This window comes from Lepidochelys olivacea, assembly GCF_965140295.1.
Source record: "Lepidochelys olivacea isolate rLepOli2 genome assembly, chromosome: 3".
Lineage (NCBI taxonomy): Eukaryota > Metazoa > Chordata > Testudines > Cheloniidae > Lepidochelys > Lepidochelys olivacea.
Genome location: NC_140413.1, coordinates 169,596,110 through 169,616,471, shown reverse-complemented (window position 1 = coordinate 169,616,471; position 20,362 = coordinate 169,596,110). Strand labels below are relative to the sequence as shown.

Genomic DNA, 20,362 nt, shown 5'->3' with positions numbered 1-20,362 from the left:
AAAAGTTCTGTCTTTGCTGAAAAAAAAAAATCAACTGTTTTTGGCAGTTGGGCAAGAATGTGCACTTTATGCCGAATTTTAAATGGACCAAATCCTGATCCTACTGAACGCTAGGGCAAAATTCCCAACAAGCTGTAGTGCGTTCAGGGATTTGGGCCCCGATTCCTTGGCTGCGCAGCAGAAATGACCATTGAACCCCCGAACAGGGCCAAATCCTGCTTCCATTGGAGTCACAGGCACAAACCCCACGGACTTCCCTGGGCGCAGGCAGCCGGGACTTAGCAGGGGCCGGAAGAGCGCGCGCAAGGCTTGGAGCAGCAGCAGGATGGAACGCAGCCCGGGGCCGCTGGCGGCAGCAGTCGGGAACCAGGGCACCGACGGCCGTTGGCCTCGGAGTCGGGACGGCGTCGACCTCCGCCACCCAACTGCCGCCCTTTCGAATCTGGGCGCGCCTCTGGCCCGGGGAAAGGGGGCGGCGCCACGCGCAGCTCCACTGCCCTGGCACGCGCCATTCTCCCTCCCCCGTTAGGCCCCCCCCTCTCCCGTTGCTTCTTTCTTCTAGCCTCTGCCTGTCGGTGTGCCTCCTGCGTGCGCTGCACTTGGTACGGCCCACCTGGAAGATCATGGCGATTGATGGTAAGTAGGCCAATAACGGGCTCCCCTCCCCCTGAACATCCTCCTCCCAGCGGGCATGGGGAGCAGGGGGCTCCCCTGGGCGAGGGACCAGCGGGGCGGAGGGGCTCACTCCCCACTCAGGTAAATAATCCCTGGCAAAGCGGGACTGTGGCGCCGAGCGGTCGCGGTGGTACCCGGGTGGCCGGCTGCGCCGTGGGGTTGGCTGGCTGCAGCCTATGGTGCCCGGCGTCTGTGGCTGCAGCAGGGCAGCTACCCTAGAGGTGGGTGGGGACGCGGGGGGGTGCTGTTCCCTCCCGGGCCTCTCCCCACCCTGTTGTGGTTGCGCCGAGGAGTCTCCGAGTAGGTAAATAAATAATCCCCGGGGGTGCCAGGCAGCTGCCACCGGGCGGGTGTTGCCGAGGACTCCGCCTGGGGTGGGGGGAAGCCTCCCCTCGCTGCACGCTCCCCTCTCGCCGGTTGCTGGCCGTGAGAAGACGGAGACTAGCCCAGGGTCTGAGCGCCCCCCACCGTGGTGCGGGGCAGGGGCCCGGGGCGGGGCGCCAGTGGGGTTTGTCTTGCGCCCGCCCACCTCCCTGGTTTTCCAATAGGTGCTAGGCGGAGCCCGGGACGCAGCCTGCTGGGGGGGCTGCCGCTGTTTGCAAGCCCATTGGAATGAGAGGCTCAGGATTCAGTCGCAGAGATTGTGGATCGCATCGAAACCCACGCAGCATAACCTCCCCTTCTTCCTCCCTGGGGAGACTTCATCAGTTGCTTTAAAACTCCTTCCCCAAAGGATGGAGTCTCCCTCTTTCTCTCTACTGCCCAGGGAGTGAGACTTGCAGGGCTGTCTGTGTCTGCTCCAGGTTCTTTACACCATCACTTGCTCTTTTTTTTTTTTTTTTTTAAAGGAGTGGGCACTTGGGAGGACAAGGGATGATAGACACTTGTTGTAGTGTTGGAAGATGACCATCTGTTTTGAAAGGGGTGCCACTCCTGAATCCGCACAGTTTGCTTTGAAACCTCATTCAATCTTGAGGAAAAAATATATAAATGTAATTAAAAACTCACAAACCCCCAAACTGTAATTTCCGGTGAAGGAGACTGTAAAGGTACACTGTCAATTTCAGAACGTTTGTCAAAATTTTTTTCCCTTACTGTAGCTGAAATAAGCTATCATTTAAAAAATTCCAAAACTATTTATTAGTTTGGTTATTTTGTACATTTGCCAGCACTTTAGTCAGTTTCACTGTGAAAGGTAGGGGCTTGGCTTCCTATAACTGTGGAAGTTGCTTTATGCAAGCAGATTCCAGTCCCCACACAGAGTCAGGGGGCCCTGTGTGCGTGCAGGGGTTCACCCAGATGGAGTAGCTTGCAACATAGGAACCAGAATTGGTCAGTAGAATTCTCCCATGCTGAAAAACCCCCTTTAAACAGAGGTAGACAAAAATCCCTTCTCAGGTGTCTATGGGGGGGAGAGACAGGACTTCCTATATAATATAAAGGATGTGCTGTCATTAATTGGAATCTTTTAAATTAGTCATTCAAAAAAAAAATCAAGTTGACAGTGTCCTTTAAAACAGTGCCTTAACTTTTATCCCTAAAATGGAGAATCTCCTCCAAATGCATCAGAGCTTATTGGATCTGAAGATATTTTTTTTTATCACCCTTTGAATTCTGTATTTGAAATCTATTTTTGAAAGATGAGTGGTAGAAAGAAGAATACTACTAAAAATGTTTAAAAAAAACAAAAAAGATTCAGACTTTCAAAAGTGCTCACTATCTGCAGTGCGGGGCCAGTGTTTCAAAAGAGCTCAGTTTCCACTTGGACACTTAAATAAAGTGGCCTAAACAGGAGCTGAGCTCTCCTGAAAATCTGATGCAAATCCCATTATGAAATTGAGCAGCTAAGTATTGATTTAATTCTCTTGGTGAAGGCAGGAGTTGAAATGAATTTCATTACTATAGGCAAGGGGTAGGCAACCTATGGCATGTGTGTCAAAGGTGGCATGTGAGCCGATTTTCAGTGGCACTCACACTGCCCCAATCCTGGCAACCGGTCCGGGAGGCTCTACATTTTAATTTAATTTTAAATGAAGCTTAAACATTTTAAAAAAAACCTTATTTACTTTACATACAACAGTAGTTTAGTTATATATTATAGACTTGTAGAAAGACCTTCTAAAAACGTTAAAATGTATTACTGGCATGCGAAAACTTAAATTAGAGTGAATAAATGAAGACTTGGCACATCACTTCTGAAAGGTTGCCAACCCCTGCTATAGATTTAGCAAGAGTGTAGCATCCATTCTGTTTCATAAATAATATTTTTTTCCAGTTTTAGTGATGTGTGTGTATATATAATCCCTTCTCCTTCCCAGTTCGGTTTTCTTCCTTCTTTGGTCTGCTTGTTAGCACCTTGCCTTTGGCTTTAGTGTTTGACAACCCCCTTTACCAGTCAACTAATCAAATTCATGTTTTTATATTAGTTATCCCTGGTACATGCTACTGCTTTTGTCTTCCCCAGTGCAATCAGAGTAAAGGAGCAGGACTTCCGTCTTACAGCACTCAGATACAGAAATTACTGTGTGTCCAAGACATTTTCACACAATCATTAGACATAAAATATGTTCATAGAAAGTATTGTTTTTTAAAAACACCATGTACTAGTTCAATATTATTATTATTATTTGTAACTACAGGGAATCTGCAAGGTTAAAAATTTCGGCATTTAGAATAAATATCAAAGGGTTTTTTTTAAAACATTTGAAACAAAGTAATTATAGTAGCATTTGAAATCTACACAATTAAAATATCAACTTAAAAATAGTATTTATTAGCTCTAGTAAAGAAGTACTTTTAATGTATTTAAAATAATTTTAGATATTTTCTATGTCAGTCATGTTAACATATGCCAGTTTACATCAGTGCTAACTGAAAAACCTAAGTTGTTTTTCTCATGTAAAGCTCTTTATATTAAGAGTTGTAAGGAAGAAAGCAAGTGCAATTTATTTTGATCAGTGAAATTATTTATAGCTACATTTGTACAGTGTGGAAATACTTTGGTTACTGACAAAGCTTTTAAAATGAAGTAGTACTTCATGAGGTGAAGTTTGGGAAGCCACATTTTCTACTAGTAGCTACCATTATAAAACTTGCTGAGATGATTTCTCAAAATAAACATATTGTTATAAAATCATTTAAAGTCAATATGAAGCTGAAATTCCAGTCATTGTGGAGATAGTAATTTTTAAAAAATACATTAACATATTTTTTAAATATCAGGTAGATAGTTTAGGTTTGGCTTGAGCAACTCCAGAAGTACCAGGAAACAGCAGAGGACAACTAGGAAAGGGGCAGGCTGAAATGGGACTACAGAATTACTTTGACAACCTTATCTGTCGTATGTTTCTCACTCCTCAGACAAAACAAGTAAGGCAGAGTGTCAAGTGTAAGATACGTTGGAGGGGTAGATACAGGAAGCACATTGTTTAATATTTCCACTAATAGAAGAAGTTAAAGTTTCAACTAATAAAAATTTCAGACAACACAAAAATTGGAGGAGTGGCAAACTCAATCAATGATGGTATCAAATGGAAAAGTGACTGAAAGATTGGAAGAGTGGGCTGCATCAGAGGGGAAAATTGGAAGCAAAATGGAGTAGTAAGTCACCAAAAGTAGCAGTTGAAAGGAATGTATCCTATTAACTGCACTCTGTGACTCTATTAGGGTTGCTTTCCCACAGGTCACTGGGGTTTGGGACTCGGTGGGATTTCAGGCAGTGTGCTGGGATGGGTGGAGAGTGCACCACTGAGGAGCAATGCTTCTTTCATACTCTCACAGCATAAGTTAATGTTGCTTATAGCAGCATTAATATCATTTTCACACCTGCACTCCCTTCTCCCCCCCTTGGAGAAAGGGCTAAGCTCAGACATATGCTAAAGAGCTTTGGTGAAACAGGACCCAGTTGAGAAGCTGATGATAGCATCTCTTTAGCCATGCTGCATGAAGTATGGAGGGAAAAGTACAGGGACAGAATGGATGCTTTATGATCTGAGATGATGCATTTGGATAGCTCTGTAAATCCTCTACTTTTGCCACCCTTCTGGGCCTTCCCCTCTTGTTCACTCTCTAAAGTTGTACACCTGATTTCCCCAAGGTGAGACTGCAGCTAGAAATTCACCAGTTCAAACTCACTGAGTTCTTAAATTTATACTGACTCTTGCAGGTTTTGCTGGGAGGAGTGGAGGTTGTTTAATATTAATAATTATGAAGGTATACTATGCAACATGAAAAGGAAGTAAATAGCACAGATTCAAATTGAGGGATCATTGGTTAGAAACTAGTAAGTCTGAGAAACACCTTTTGTAGGACAGTAGACAGTAAATCTAGCAGAGAAATGGCAAACTCAATCTGAGCTTGCAGTGCTTTTTACAAAATACTAACCAAATAACAGTATTTTTCTTTGATGTAAGGAGCCAGAGGGATAATAGTGCTTCTTTGCATAGCTTTGGTGAGACTATACTTGGATTATTGTGTCCAGTTTTGCTCCTCATAAAATAGGAAGGATAAATCTAAAACTAGAGTAAGAACAAATAATTTGGTTCAAGGGCATATGAGGAAGTGCTTAGAGGTAAATTTGCTTACTTTAAAAGAAGGCTTGGACAGGGTACAACTTAGAGTTTCATGTATGGCTTCTGTGTAACAGTATAAATGAAGGAAGGAATAAATCAATTACTGATGATGGCAGGACGAGGACAAATGTCCTGAAGGTTAGGAAGGAAAAGTTTACACTGGGCATTAAGAAAATGTTATTAACAATAAGGAGCAGTCTGTCAGGGATCTAGATTATCATGGGAGATGGTTGAATTTCCATGTTTGTGAGTATTTAAGATCAGGTTAGACTACATATACTGGCCCTTCCCTACACTGCGGTTTTTCTTCAAATCTCCCAACATTACTGTGGAATTGGTTTTAGTTCCACTGGTGCTAGCAATAGTTGGAGTACTAACATAGATCAAATGCTCACATTACCACCCTGCAGGGTTGGATGACAAGGTGCTTAAAAAAGTTAGGAGCCATTCTGTATTAGTGGTACCACTTACAGAGCTGCATGAATACAACAACATGAGTGCCAAGAAAAGAGATTTTCAGAAAAATCTTAGTGTAGCTGAAACCTAATGGGAATGATACAGAGAATAGTTCTGCAAAATGCAAGAGATTAATTTGGGTTATTCAAGTTGTCTCTTCTGACCCTAATGTTTAGGATTCTATAGGAAGCAGAGGCTTTCATACATTAGAAGGGGGTTGACACACTAAGCTACTGTTGCATTCAAGAGTTGGTAATCTACTACACAATTCAGTTCTTCTCTTCCAAGTTTATCAAAATATCAAACGAATACCAGCAAATGGTGAACAGTATAGTGATAGCCAAAAAAACTACATTAAAAGAACATGGAAGTTGCAAGTCAACCATTGATAAGATGAAATGAAGACAGAGAGAAGAGAAAAGTGTGGATCCTTAAATTAATAACCAGTAATAATTTTAAATATATACTGTTAAGGATAACTAATGAGTTCAATACCAAGCCCCTTGCCAGTTGCTTTTTTTTATTTTATGAAACTTTTACCTTCATAAGCTGAAATTTTCCAGGCTTATTTTCAGCCCAAAAGGGATTTTGTTTTTTATTTGAGCAAAAACAATTCAGCTGATTTTACTAAAAGAGTAAATCAATTATGCTTTCCCATAATAAAATCTTGCCATGTTTTTCACAGCTTTGTAGCCAAAATGGTTGAAAAACACTGAAATTGGCATTTGAGTAATCCTCTGTAAGGATAAATGCCTTTTGTGAGTTCTTGTAAACTCTATTTTTTTTATTTGATGGATTTATTACCCTTGAAAATGTCATGCTCTGCATGCACATTTTGCACTGATTCCGCCCCCCCCATCCATAAAAGGGATACCAGAGGAATGCTTAGCTTCTTTACACCTTCAATATGCTTTTCATATAAATGTGTGGGAGGGCTTCTGTGTTGTATATGAAGTTTGCAGGAGGGCACATTGCTCTGAGATATCTTACACAAGCAAGTAAATCTAGAGGTTTGCATTTGTATTGGATATTTTGCATCTGTATGTTTTAAAATCCAGTATCAAAGCCTTCCTTGTACAGTTAAGGGGATGAAGTGGTTTGCTCTGAAGTAGGCTTTGGAGTCCTATAGAAACCTGAAGATTTTCACTGTTGTTGTTTTAGATTTAATATGTAGTATATATGTTGTGTAAGTATGGCTTACTGTAGTTTTTGTATAATGGTATTTCCTTGACTGTCTGCCATTCACAGTCCATCCGTTCATATGGTCCACAAGTGAGTGAAGTTATATATTGTAGGTGATGGTTTGTAAGATAAAACCTTAATTATTAAAATACATCCCTCACAGAGAACAAAATTTATCATATAAAAAGTCTGTCAGGAAAGATATTAGTTCATTATGACGTATAACCAATGATGTAGAGGAAATTGTATGATATATTGTACTTTGAGCAATAGCATTTGGCCATATAACTAAAGGCTATTGTAATGCATGGACACAGAACTAAGGTTGTACATACAAGATGAAGAGTGATGTTTCCCAACTTTCTTTTTTCAACATGTAGTCTATTATAAAGTTTCAGCTAAATCTATCTGAATGAGCTAAACTTGATCATATGATGCAAAGTTTATAGGCTGGGAGTGCAGAAATTTTAAAAATTGATAAAATTCAACTGTCCTGTCTCCTGTGACTTTATTTGGACAATTTTCTACTTTATGATGCAGTCAGAACTGTGAATACAAACTCAGACACACAGATTTGTGGTAGAAATCTAGATCTTCAATTTAAAATGACGAGAGAGGATTATATTCCATCAGCCATGTTTCAGCTACCTCTTTGTATGCTGGATTCAACATGTGATCTTTATATTTGCGATCAGTCATGTTGGCTAAATAATGGAAAGGTTCCATAGCTTCTCTGAATCATGTTTTGATTTTGTTCTTGTGTGGTTCCAGTTCTTTATTAGTTAGATCAAGCCAAATTTCTGACCGCATTTCAGCAGTAGTGTCACCAGCCTGTAATCTGGGTGGGGTAGAAAGGGATAATTGTAAATTGTTGGAAACAGAGTAATTTTATTTTAAAAATTACTGAAAAATGTACTCTAGAGAAACAAGAAGTGGTAGACCAGCTCCTTTGTCTTACTGACAAATCAGGGAAACCCAAAAATCAAAAGATAGGGTAATGAATAACCTGCATCAATCATTCTGACTCCCACTATTTTACTCAAAGGGGTTCTTTTACATACCTTAGGGGACACCAGGATTAAAACCAGTAAAATAATCAGAATTATTAACCATGGATATTTTATTATTGAAGAAAGTAAAAGAAAATATTAAAACAACACAAATGATAAAACACAAGTGATTGGCTACTTTCATTACAATCTCTTCTGTATGTCTGTCTATGGAGAGCTTTTACAGATGTATTTACCTTTGAGAGTGGACCACCATTGGGGATGCTCTTCATTTGATAAGTTAAAACCAAAGTATTTTGTTTTCCCAAATTATTAAGAACCCAGTCTTAGTATCTATTAGATACTTAGAAGCTGTTTATGGACAAAATAATTTGTTTAAGGGTAGATAGAACTTGTCTAGTTATTAATAATCAGCTCGTTTATAACTGGGAAAAGTAAGCAATCTTAACTCAATCCTATGAAACTGAAGGAGGTATTCAAATCGGTGATTTAGAGCAGAAGCCATTTAAAGAGCTGCCTTGAAACATAGCAATTGACCAATATTAAGAATCTTAGATCCAATTAAATCCCTCTTTTCCTTTGTTTCAGTGTAAAGCCCCTGACTCCTCTTCAGGTGTATGCGGTCTAACCATTTGATGATTAACAGCAGCAACTATTAATGGTTTAATTTATAACAGCATTTTCATATCCCAATAAAATCATTAGAAGAGTTTTAAATTTAATCTCTTGGCAGTGTCTTAGTTAACTTTCTTTCACCAATCCATGTTGAAATCTTGAGGAGCTATCCTTTGGGTTTTTTTTGTTTTGTTTTTTTTTCCCTTGAGCCTTCTCTGTTTTTCCTTAGTTGTTGTGTCAGCTTTCTTATAGAGATGGAAAAGATAAGTTGATAAATGCTTGCTGTTTAAGTAGGGTAGCACAGGATTTGTGTGTGTGTGTGCTCACTTCTGAGGGTTTTTTTTTTTTTTTTTAAATACTGTTCCTTTTTGTTTCCGTGAAGTTAGGAAGACATCTTTTTTCAGGCTTGTTTAGATTCCAAGTTTGTTGCTGTCATCTTTTCATTGGCTTCATGCCATTGGGGTTGGCTTAGGTGCTACCTTCAGCTTCTGAATATGCAGCCAGGTGTTGGTCTCTTTACCCAATGTCCTTAGAGTTACAGTCTATCTGGTATATCAATTAAATGTCTCGGATATTTTGTACAAAGCATAAATTTAAATAACCAATATATCTTTTAAACATAGAACAAAAGAAAATACATAGTATAAAAGTTAAAGCAAGGTAATGTTTAAAATGCAGCTTTTCTTAGTTTGTATAACACTCATGGCTCTATGGCTAAGGTACAATAATCTTCTGAGGCCATTTGCTTGTTCTTGGGAGACAGAAAGCAGAAACCTCTTGTAATTTCTTTAGCCAGCCTGAAATTTTTATAACATAATTAACTAAAACATACCACAGATATCTTTCAAGCATTCTGGCTACAATACATTTGTAGCTGTATCTTAATATTCAGTAAAGATGCAGACAAATTTATAATCTAATAAAAACAAATTTTTTATTAATATAATTTTGCATCAATATTGAGGTCTCTCCCTCATATCTATGAAGTTGCTGTAAATTCTTCATATTTTATACAAGAAACTCTAGAAAGCCACTAAATCTGTTTTAAAAGAAATGTTTTGTTTTCCTTGTGCTCAGTGCAAATTTCAGCATACTTATGGTAGTTGGCTGTAGAGACACAGTTTTTCTCAGTTCTACTAAATTTAATTGAGAAGTTGGGATATCAGTCTTCCAGTTTCATCCAATCAACCAGGAGAGTGATGGTGATTTTTATGTTAATGCTTTTGAACTGTGTTAGTTGATACTTTATTCTCAACAAGCGTCAAGTAGTGTGTTGAATATCAGTATGTTGCTTCAGGATGATTTCAGTTCTCATCTTTTTTTCAATTTATTTTTCACTGTTTGAAAATTGGTGAAGACCTCTTTTTGTTTAATTTTTTCTCTGGATTTCTGGATGGGATTTTCAGCAATTTGGACATGGTATTCTGTTTTTTATTTTCATGTGTAGAATCAATAGCATTAAACAAGAATACATTTCCTTGACTAAATGACAGGTTTCAGAGTAGCAGCCGTGTTAGTCTGTATCCGTAAAAAGAAAAGGAGGACTTGTGGCATCTTAGAGACTAACACATTTATTAGGACATACGCTTTCGTGAGCTACAGCTCACTCACAAAAGCTTATTCTCTAATAAATTTGCTAGTCTCTAAGGTGCCACAAGTACTCCTTTTCTTGACTAAATGTTTGTGGTAATTATTGAATGACTTCTCATTTTCAACCTACCATCTAATGTCAATGTTGATTCTTTTAGCTCTTTCCATAATTTTCTTTCTTCACTAGTGAGTTGAAATCTGTCTAGGGAGAAGTATTTCTGCCTATGACTATCTTAACGATTTCTGGTTTGAGCCTTTATGCCATAAAAACAGCCAAATCTCCCATCATTCTTTCAGTTTTTTGTGTGTCAAGGACAAAAATACAATTCCTAAACTAAGCTAAAGTTGAAAAGCTTCTGGAAAACCTGGAACAGGGACTTAAATGATCGTTCTAGCTACATTTTGATAACAGCGGTGACCTTGAAAAAAAAATCTTTCTTGCAGGATCATCAAACTCATCAATATTTTATCTTTCCCATTCAGTAGATGAATTGCCAGTCAGTGGCACATTTTGAGCTTGATGAATCAGAAGAAATAGATTCTGCACTTTAAGATGAGCATGGCCCCTTTCTAACTTGCTACTTAACAATTCTTGACCGTTTTTGCATTTTAGTGTGAAAGTTATCTGGTTTTATTCCTTGGATCTATTTGATCCTTTGTATTCTACCATTTCTTTCATCTTCATTCATGTCGAGTAGATAAATTCTTATGCCAATATGAAGGAATCATTAACAGTAATTGTTTTAGCATATTGATCAGCAGCAGTATAAGCATATACTACACTTAAAATGAGAAATGACCACGTAATAAATTACCCTGTTGAGACTGAAGATCGATGAGCTAGATACCCTTTTACAGAGGAGTGGCATCACCTCTAAATTAAGATTGGGTTCCATTTTTTTTAATTTGGGAAGGATTCATTCTTTGATTTGCATGAAAAATACATTGTATCTTCCCCAAGCTTCAAGCACAGAGTCTGAGTAAAGCCTGCATTTTCAGAGGTATTTTAAACTAAATCTTTTACTTTGAGTTAAAATTAAATGGGACATTGAAACACTTTTAGTGTTTGACTTTTCTTCATATCCTTTTTGCTAACAAATGGTGGTTTTATCATTCACACTTTCTGTACAGTTATTGCCAGCATTCCTTGAATGTACATTTAATAAAAATAGATTGTAACTAAGCAAAGTTCTAACCATTGTATTTTCTTGTCTTTCCCATCACATTCACAATTTTCCACTACTAAAAATGGCCACCATGTTCCATAATTTACAGTGGGACTGAAACTACCTATTGGGTATGAAATTACTCATGGCCTCAGTAAAGATGGCCACTACTTTATTTGTGGAAGAGATGTCCCCAAAAGGAGAAGTGGCACTTAACCAGTGGGTTGGTTATTTGCTAGACAGCAATATAATGCTAGGAATCAGGATTCTTGGATTCTGTTCCCAGCTGGGAGGGGATAATGGTCTTCAGGTTAGAGTAGTGGGGGGGATTGGGAGTAAGGAATTCTGGGTTCTGTTTCTAATTCTGAGAGGTGCATAGTATTGTGGTTAGAACCATGGTTACTGATAGCATAGCCAAGCACATAGATTTGGCAAATGCTTTTTGAGGGGCAGAATCAATGACAGGAATTGAGAGGTGCAGCACAGAATCAACAGGCTAGGAGGAAGAGGCATTCAGGTGGCTTTAAAGCCAGGAGGGGGTTGCATCTAAGTTATATTAGCCTGCCTTTGGCTGCCCATGGGCAGCAGTGCTGCCCTGAATCTCTGCAGTGCTACATGTTTCAGCCCCACTTCTGACGTACTCCTCCCACACACAGCCATATTATCTCTGGCATGCCCCTATGCAAGGACTTTGAAGGGGGTCTTTGGAAGATGGCCTGCAGCTGTCTTCTTCAGTCCCTGCATCAAGATGAATATCTCCTGGAAGGAAATGGATCTTTTTAGAGACTTTTAAGGCTGTTTCCCAGCCCTCTTGCCCAGCATAAAGTGGCAAGAGCAGGGGAGAGACTCTCACCCTGGTGTCTGTCCCAGCTCTGCTAGAGATGACCTTGTGCAACCTCTCAGTTATTTCATATGTGAAAAGCATGGATGATTTTTGCCACCTCATAATATAGGGATATGAGATGTTGCTCAATAATAAGGTCTTTGGAGTGAATGGAATAGATGAGATTTGAACTCATGGTCTTCTGGCTCCCAGCTCAGTACATCTTTCACAGGGCTGAATAATAATTTGATGGAGAGCTTTTCCTTACCCTTCCATCCCCCAGAAAACTGGGAATCTACTTCACCTGTAATTTAGTATACTTAAGTGCTCACTTGCCATGTGAAAACGAGGCTGCCTCTAGTCAAAATTGCCATCTCTTGGGTCTTTTCAGTCCCACCAGAAACAAGCCACAAACTATCCTCAGGGAAAAGGGTCCTTCCCTGTGGTCTACATTTGGGAAACTGTGAGGAGAAGGTGTATACTGTAACTTTGGCACAACTGGGGAGCAGTGACTAGCATTTCCGGGGGAGAGGAATTTGGAGCTCCAGTTCTGAGATCTCTCCAGCCATGTTAAAGCTTTGTACCTCTGATTATGGGTATGTCTGCACAGCCTATGGAAGTAAGCTTCCGATCCCTGGTCGACAGACTTGGGCTACCCCAAGTCATTGCTTCAAAGCACTGTATACATGGCTATTTTTAGAGCTCTAGTGTGAGCAAATCCAGAATGGGACAAGATCTCCTACCCTACTTTCAGGAATACGGGAGCTATTGTATTGGAGTTGGAAGTGTAGAGAGAGGCCTTCTTTGTCCCCTCCCTCTCCCACCTTTCTTAACACAGTTAGTCCTTTCCTCACTATGCATGCTGTCTCCCCCTTCCCCAACAGCAAATGTTCCCACTCCCTCTGTAGACTATGCCATAGGGGAAGTCGAGGGCATCCTTATCACCCTTTGGCCTTTTTTCCCCCTCCTTAAAAAAAAATAAAAAACCTCTCTCCTATACTTGCTGTATTAAAAATCTGGGAAATTCCATAAACAGAAACTTTGTTTAAAAGGTCTTGAGGTTAGTGGTCCCTCCAGCTCAAGCTCTAAAATTCAAGAAAATGCCTACTAATGGGATATCTCTTTACCATACCTTAATGTTTACACAGCATCTGTACACTGACAGGAACAGACTCTGTTTTCGTAAGGAATATTTTATCTCCAATATATAAGAAAATGTACTATGTACAACACATTAATGTTACCTTCTAAGGGAAATTAATTACAGTCTCATGCACTCTTCCCCCTTAAACACTTAACACACCACATGCTTAACCTGTACACTTTCTGTCAACACTAAATGTTTGCTGAGGGTCTAATTAAGGTTTTGCATTATGCTGTGAGGGAGATTAATGTATTCTATGTATATTTCCTTATCATTTGCAGTCAGAAAGAAGTTCATTGTGAATACACAGTCTGTTGAGTGGAAACATGTTTAATGGGCATTAAGATATGGTTAAGAGATGTCCTGTAACTTAGTATTACCCTGAGTTTAAGTGTTTGAGTTTGGATGATGTCAAACTTAAATAAAAACTTTGTTTAAATGGAGCGAGTATATTGTGATACAGGAGGGCCAGGGAGCAGTGGTTTTTGCTTCAAAAAAAGAAAAAAAAATTTATTTGCATAACACTTACAAAGAATCACCAAGAAGGAAAAAAACAAAACTATGCAATAAAACAAAAGCAAACGTAAGGTATAACACAGCAGCCTTCAGGAGGGAGAAGTGTTCAGGCTAGCCTGGGCCCAGAGCAGGGGGGCTTTCTTGACAGTCGTGGTCTTCCACCCCTTCGAGTTACCTGGTGCCACGCCCAGTGTCACCGATTATTCCTCTCCTGATAGTGCCCAACAAGATGGGCATGGCTGCAGGGTGGGCAGTTTGGGGGGGGAGGGAAACGCACACCCACATGTGATAGGACCCCTCCTAGGTGACGATGTTGATGATGATATCCACAGCGGCAGTAGCTGGGGCCTCTCGCTCTTCCCCTCAATCAAAGGGTCAGATGGAGGGAACCGGACGGGGTCACCGAGCAGAGAACCTCAGACAGCGCCCACCGCTCCTCGAAGGCATCAAGGGAGTCGGTGGACGTCTCCCAGAGGAACTCCGCCCGGATACGTGAATGTACTGAGGATCGGAAAATGGCCCTACAGTTGCAGGACGCTTCATTGGCCAACCTCCTCTCTCTCTAGTTTTATAGATGGCTGTTTTAGCTAGAGCTAGGAGGAGGTTAACCAGGAGATCCCACAACTTTGTGGGGCCATGGATGAGGAGTGTAAATAAAAAGGTGAGGGGAAAAGCGCAGCCAAAAGCGTAATAAAATATTCGTGAGGAGCCGGAAAAGGGGCTGCAGCTTGGCACACTCTAAATATACATGTGCCAGGGTTTCCCTCACATTGCAAAAAGGGCAAGTGTCCAGGATGGGGGTGAACTGCGTCAAAAACACACCCATGCTCACAGCTCCGTGAAGGAGCCTCCAACTAATGTCCCTGATGGGCCTCGGGACCAAGGTGGAATACAGGCTGGCCCACCAGGGCTGCTCACCCTCCAAAGGTGGCAGGAGGTCCTGCCACTTTGTATTGGGGTGGGACACCAGCATGAGGGTGTGAAGCATGAGTGTGTATAGATGTTTCCTTGGCGCAGTTTGGAAGCTGACCGGCTGCAGTGAAAGGGTGAGGGGTTTGTTGGGATCTACGGGGTAGGGGCCCAATTGAAAGGTCTGGCGGGCCTAGGGTAGAGGGTGGGCAGGGTGCGCCCTCACGCAGGGCTCGGCTGAGATAAGCCTGAGCAGCAGGCGTCAAAACAGCCTTCACCTCCTGAAGTATGCACTGGGGGGGTACGAGGTCTGGAGAGCCCCATGCGCTGAGTGAGTGTCAGGGGATCCAGCCAGTCTCCCTGGTCGTAGTCCAGGAGGTCTCCGACTCTCGTCACTTCTGCCAGGACCAAACTCTGGTGCATGGAGCGGGACTCCACCACCTGCAGACGGAGCTGGGGGTTGTGTAGCAGGGGCTCCGCGAGGAGAGCCGCTCCCACAGTGGCCGCCGCAGACGTGGTAGTTGAAAACAGTTTCCAGGTCAGGAGGAGGTCCTGGCAGAAGACCGGCAGCCCGGAGAGGTCTCACGGAAGGCCTCTCGGACAGAGATAAAAGAGCTGCCGGTCATATCGGAGCCCTTGGAAGCGACGCAGGAAGGAGTGCGCTAGTTTGCTCCACGTCGAACTACCTGCACTATAGAGGAGCCTCTGCAGGGCCTGGAGGCGGAAGACACAGTGCAGACACTTCAGTCCCTGTCTTCCTTCCTTCAGGGCTAGATGAAGAACCCCAACAAGGGCCCAGTGCATTCCTGACTAAAAAACTCTAGAATCGATGTCCGGAGGTTGGTCAGGAAACCCGGGGCCAGGACCAGGGTGTTGAGCCGGTACCAGAGCATGGACAGGACTAGTTGGTTAAGCACCAGCGCTCTCCCTCGGAGGGAGAGACATAGTCAGGGAGCAGGCGTACAGGGGAAATATATAAGCCTTAGGCTAATTAAAGCATGGCTCCCTGTAGACTAGGGAGGGTTGCTACAGGTTAATTGGAGCACCTGTAGTCAATTAAGCCCTGTCAGGAACCTAATAAAACCCCCTGCTTCAGGCAGTTGGGGAGGAGGAGGAAGGAAAGAGGACTGGAGCTTGGAGGTGTGTTGTAAGATTTGATAAACCAGAGAACTGAAGTAAGGGAGACCCTGCCCCAGCAGAAGAGGGAGACTTTCTCCCTCAACATCTAAGGACCAAAGTTTCCCCACTGAAGGGGGAAGAGGGTAAGAACCTGCAGGGGTTGAGAGGGGCTGGGGCTCAGAGTGAGGAGCAAACCCAGACCCCTCCCCCGCTTCCCTTCTCTCCCACCTTTTCGGCCCACTATCAGGGACCTCAGCATCCCAAGAACAGGGGCAAGGGCTGGCATCTTAGCCCCCTGCCAAGAAAAGCACAGGACCCACCATACTAGTATTGGCTATCTTGCCACTATATATATATATATATACACACTCCTCTTTTTAACACTTAATGGCACTTTATTTCACCCAATAACCAAGCTTTTCTCTCATTCCATTCTTTTTCTCTAGGCTTCTAGACAATTCTTAACTTTCCCTAGTAGGCATAACAAGTTTCAATGTTCTCATTGCTTCCCTTTGAACGTTTTGGAATAGTTAGTTTTCATTCACAGTCTGAAATTACAGCCTAATTTTTCTAGTAACAAAGAGCTTTAAAGTACTTAAATGGGCATAACATATACAGTACTTGAAAGTAACATAAGTTTAAAAAAACCCTCGCCAAATGGAAAAACTTGATAAAACTGGGGATGATGGGAACGACACCAATAACCTCTATGTTTTTTTCCTGAGAGGATAAAACCTGTTTTGTACAACTTATCAATTAGACATTGCAACAGAGTGTCAACGTGATGTTCTAAAACTGGCTTTCTGAAACTCCATGTGCTGATCAAGTGGCTCACCAACTTTTCAGAACTAGAGGACTTGGTTTATAGTTAGGAAAAGGTTTGGGGTGACTAGCTCACAGATTTCTATATGTAAAGTCCACATGAAAAGTTTAGGGATAATTTAATATTCAGTTTAATACATTGAATCCAGTGCATGAATAATTGCATCTTTAGTAGAATAGTAATACCAAAGAACTGTTTGAGTTTTCATATTTACATATAATATCCTCTGAAAAAAGGAACTTGTTTTATTCTTTTGGAATGTCCTCATTAAGTGACACTCAGTTTTCCCCCTTTATCTTTTTTGCAGTTTGTAAAACTCATTAAATATTAGAATACATTTCATAATATCTATTTCCTATTTTCTAATGTTGTTTTTCTCAAATAGGTGGAGAACGAACCTGTGGTGTACATGAGCTAATCTGCATTAGAAAAGGTACACAATTTTTTAAAATGGGTGTTGAATTTTAAGGCTAATTTTTGGGAACAATGAAATATTTTAAATTGGTTATTTATGCTATACTTTCAAATTGCTGTAAAATTACTTCTGTTTAATTTGTATGCAGTGTTTGTTGAAGCTATGTCAGTCCCAGGATATTAGAGAGGCGAGGTGGGTGAGGTAATATCTTTTATTGGACCAATGTCTGATGGTGAGAGACAAGCTTTGGAGCTTACATAGAGCTCTTCTTCAGGTCTGGGAAACTTAGGCTATGTCTACACTACAGACCTTATAGCGTCACAGCTGTACCGCTGCAGCTGCGCCACTGTAAGGTGTCCCATGTAGCTGCTCTATGCTGATGGGGGAGAGAGCTCTCCCATTGTCGTAATTAATCCACCCCCAACGAGCGGCGGTAGCTATGTTGGTGGGAGAAGCTCTTCCATTGACCTAGTACTGTCCACACCGGCACTTCTGTCGAAGAAATTTATGTCGCTCAGGTGTGTGTGGGTGTTCCTGACCAACAAAAGTTTGACTGACAAAAGTGCTCGTGTAGATATAGCTTTAGGCTATGGCTATACTAGAGAGCTTTCAGCAGTGCTGCTGCACTGATGCAGCTGCGCTACTGGGAGTTATCTAGTGTAGCCACTCTAAGACGATGGGAGGTTAATCCACCCCCAACGAACAGCAGCAGTTTGTGCTGACCACACTGGTGCTTCTGTTGGTGAAGCTTATGGTGCTCAGGGGTGTGGTTTATTTACATCTCTGAGCAATGTAACTGGATCCTCTGACTCCTGCCTCTGCTCTGGTCCACAAACCGCTCAGAGACCTTTGTGCTGGTCCGACACCTTGAGTAGTTTGTTTACAATGTGGGTTCCCCACCGCTTCATACCACATATGGCTCTGCTCCAACTGTCCTAGGGAGTCCCTAGCTCCTGCAACAAGCAGGGAAGAGCAAATTCTCTACTCCTCCTACTGTCTGCTTTCCCCACCTTCTACTTTCTTCCTATGCCTATTTATAGCCTCTGCTTAATGGCTTAATTAGCCTTCCAGCTCTATTTCCCCAAACAATTAGGCACACTCTGTTTAACCAGCTCCATTCTGGATTGTTTGAGTGGAGCTGCCATGACCAAAGTGTGTGCCCAGCTGCTCTTGCCTAGCACTCTGTTACAAACGACATAAGTTGGACCAACATTAATGGCTGCGTAGACATAGCCTTCCTTAGTGTCACAACTAAATACAAGATGGAACAGATTGTTTAGCATAAGTAGTTAACACATATTTCAAGGGACCGTTCAAGGTGAAGTGGCCTTTTAAAACCCCTCCAGTCATAGGAAGAAAGGAGAGGGTCAGGGGAAATAGCTGGGGCTAGTTGCTAATGAATTATAGATTGTTGTAATAAGCCACAAATCCAGTGTGTCTATTCAGTCCGTGTTTTTTGGTATCTAGCAAACTTATAAATTTAAACTCCCAGGCTCATCTTTTGACAGTGTTGTGCAGGTTTCCTTTGAGGATGAGGACTGATAAGTCTGTGTAGTAAGTCTTAGGCTGCTTGTGTATTCTCTCTGCATGCTGCACTGGCTCTGGCCAGATAGGCCATACAGAAGACTGTGATCCAACTTCTCAATCAGACCACAAGACTTGGTTTGGTAGCGAAGGCACCTAGCCAGGTTTATTGTCAATGAAGCATGGTCCTAGTTCCCCGGATCAGTGTCTACAGTTATACTAGCATATGCATGCCCATTGCACTGGATGCAGCTTGGTGAATGGTGGGACTTTCCATTCCCTTCTTGGCTGGCCAAAGACGCACCCTCTGACCTTTCTTTTATATACTGATGCAAACAAGTTACATATTGCCAACTTGATGTATTGAGGTGATTAGTTACCACCTTTTACCTTATACATGTTGGTTCAATCAAACATCTCTATTCATCACCCTGTCATCGTAACCTTTTCTTTAAGAGAGTGTTAGTGTGTCCTTGTATCATCTTCGGGGAGTGTTTACACCATAACCCTGTATCGGGGTGTTCTGGTAACACCCTTCTGGAATGTGTTTCCATGAGTGTCCTGTGCCTAGCACTACTTAAGAATGTGTGTTTTTTGCAATGCCAGCCCAGTTCTTGCCAGGTTCTATGAACTTGAAAGCAGGCATGTTTTGTAACAGGGCCTGATTTCTACTCACAGCTGACTTTTGCTAACTTTGGCTTCTATGTACAAGGCTTGACCACTGTTTTAGTTCAGGCCTCTTATACCAAGCGTCATGTGTCAGGCTCTCTCTTTCTACTACTGTCCGATATAGAGTGATTGCTTTATGAAAAGTGTTCAGCAGGTGATGTGGTGTTTTTGTCTTTTGTCATTTTCGTGTGAGTTCATTTTGAGAGTGTAGTGATTCTCTGGTTTCACCAGCATAGTTGCTGTTTGGGCATTTAGTGCACTGGATACCATATGTTGTGATAGGCACGTGTAGGACCCCTGGATTTTGAAAGATGTGTTTAGGGATGTAAATATTTAAAAAGTTAACCATTTAAACAATTAAAATTATATAGTTTAACTGATTAAAGGGAGAGGGGCTGGGGTCAGAGGCTGGGTCTGGGGCTGCTCCGGCCGGCCTGTGGGGTTGTGGCTGGGGTTGGCTGGCCTGGGGCTGGGGCTGCTCCGGCTGGCACGGCCCGGGGCTGGGGGGTTAATGTTTAGGGTGGGTTAACGTTAAGATTAATGCTTATCGGTTAACCATTTAATATTTTACATCCCTAGTGGAGATATGTCTGCAGGTTTTGTATCTGTTCTGGCAGGGTCTGGTGCCGCTTTGAGTTAGTGTCCTGGTCTGTGGGTAGCTTACTTCTGGTGATTAACTTGGAGAGGTTGTGAGGTTCTTCGAAGGACCGAAGAGGGGTTCAGGAAAGGATATTTCAGGATGGAGTCACCATCAAGGAGGAGTTGTATTTGTATGATGCAACCCTATCTGGGTTCCAGTGTTGGGTGGTAGGTGCCAACTAGGGGTATGGGTCAGAGGTGGTTTTATTTCTGTATTGAAATATGTTGTTCCATTTAGTTTAATAGTCATTGGAAGTTGTGTTTATATTTTGGCTTGTGGGTGCACTGTGCAGGTGATCTTGGGGCTTGTCTACGCTATGCAGCTTTTAGCGATGAGGCTGTGTCAACACAGCTTAGTCACTAAAAGTCAGCAAGTGTGAATGCTCTTCTGCGTTGTTTTCTCGGCACTTTTGCCGACAAAATACTTCCAATACCCTCCTCCCCCCCCCCCCCCCCGCGAGCAACATAAGCTTTATCAGCAGGAGAGCACTCCTGCCAACAAAGCTGCATTCGCAC

The 20,362-nt window shown here is 42.0% G+C and overlaps 1 protein-coding gene across 2 annotated transcripts in view; it reads left to right on the top strand.

The window, feature by feature from the left end:
- Positions 1-538: 538 nt before the first annotated feature.
- The window catches only part of SYT14 (synaptotagmin 14), a gene marked incomplete at its 5' end in the record, with an annotated part of 174,234 nt that continues 154,410 nt past the window's right edge, over positions 539-20,362 (top strand). For both annotated transcript variants that reach the window (XM_084622043.1, XM_084622042.1), the window contains 2 exons: positions 539-636; positions 16,985-17,032. In XM_084622043.1, the coding sequence (XP_084478169.1) occupies positions 624-636; positions 16,985-17,032 (61 nt within the window). The remainder of the gene's footprint in view (positions 637-16,984; positions 17,033-20,362) is intronic.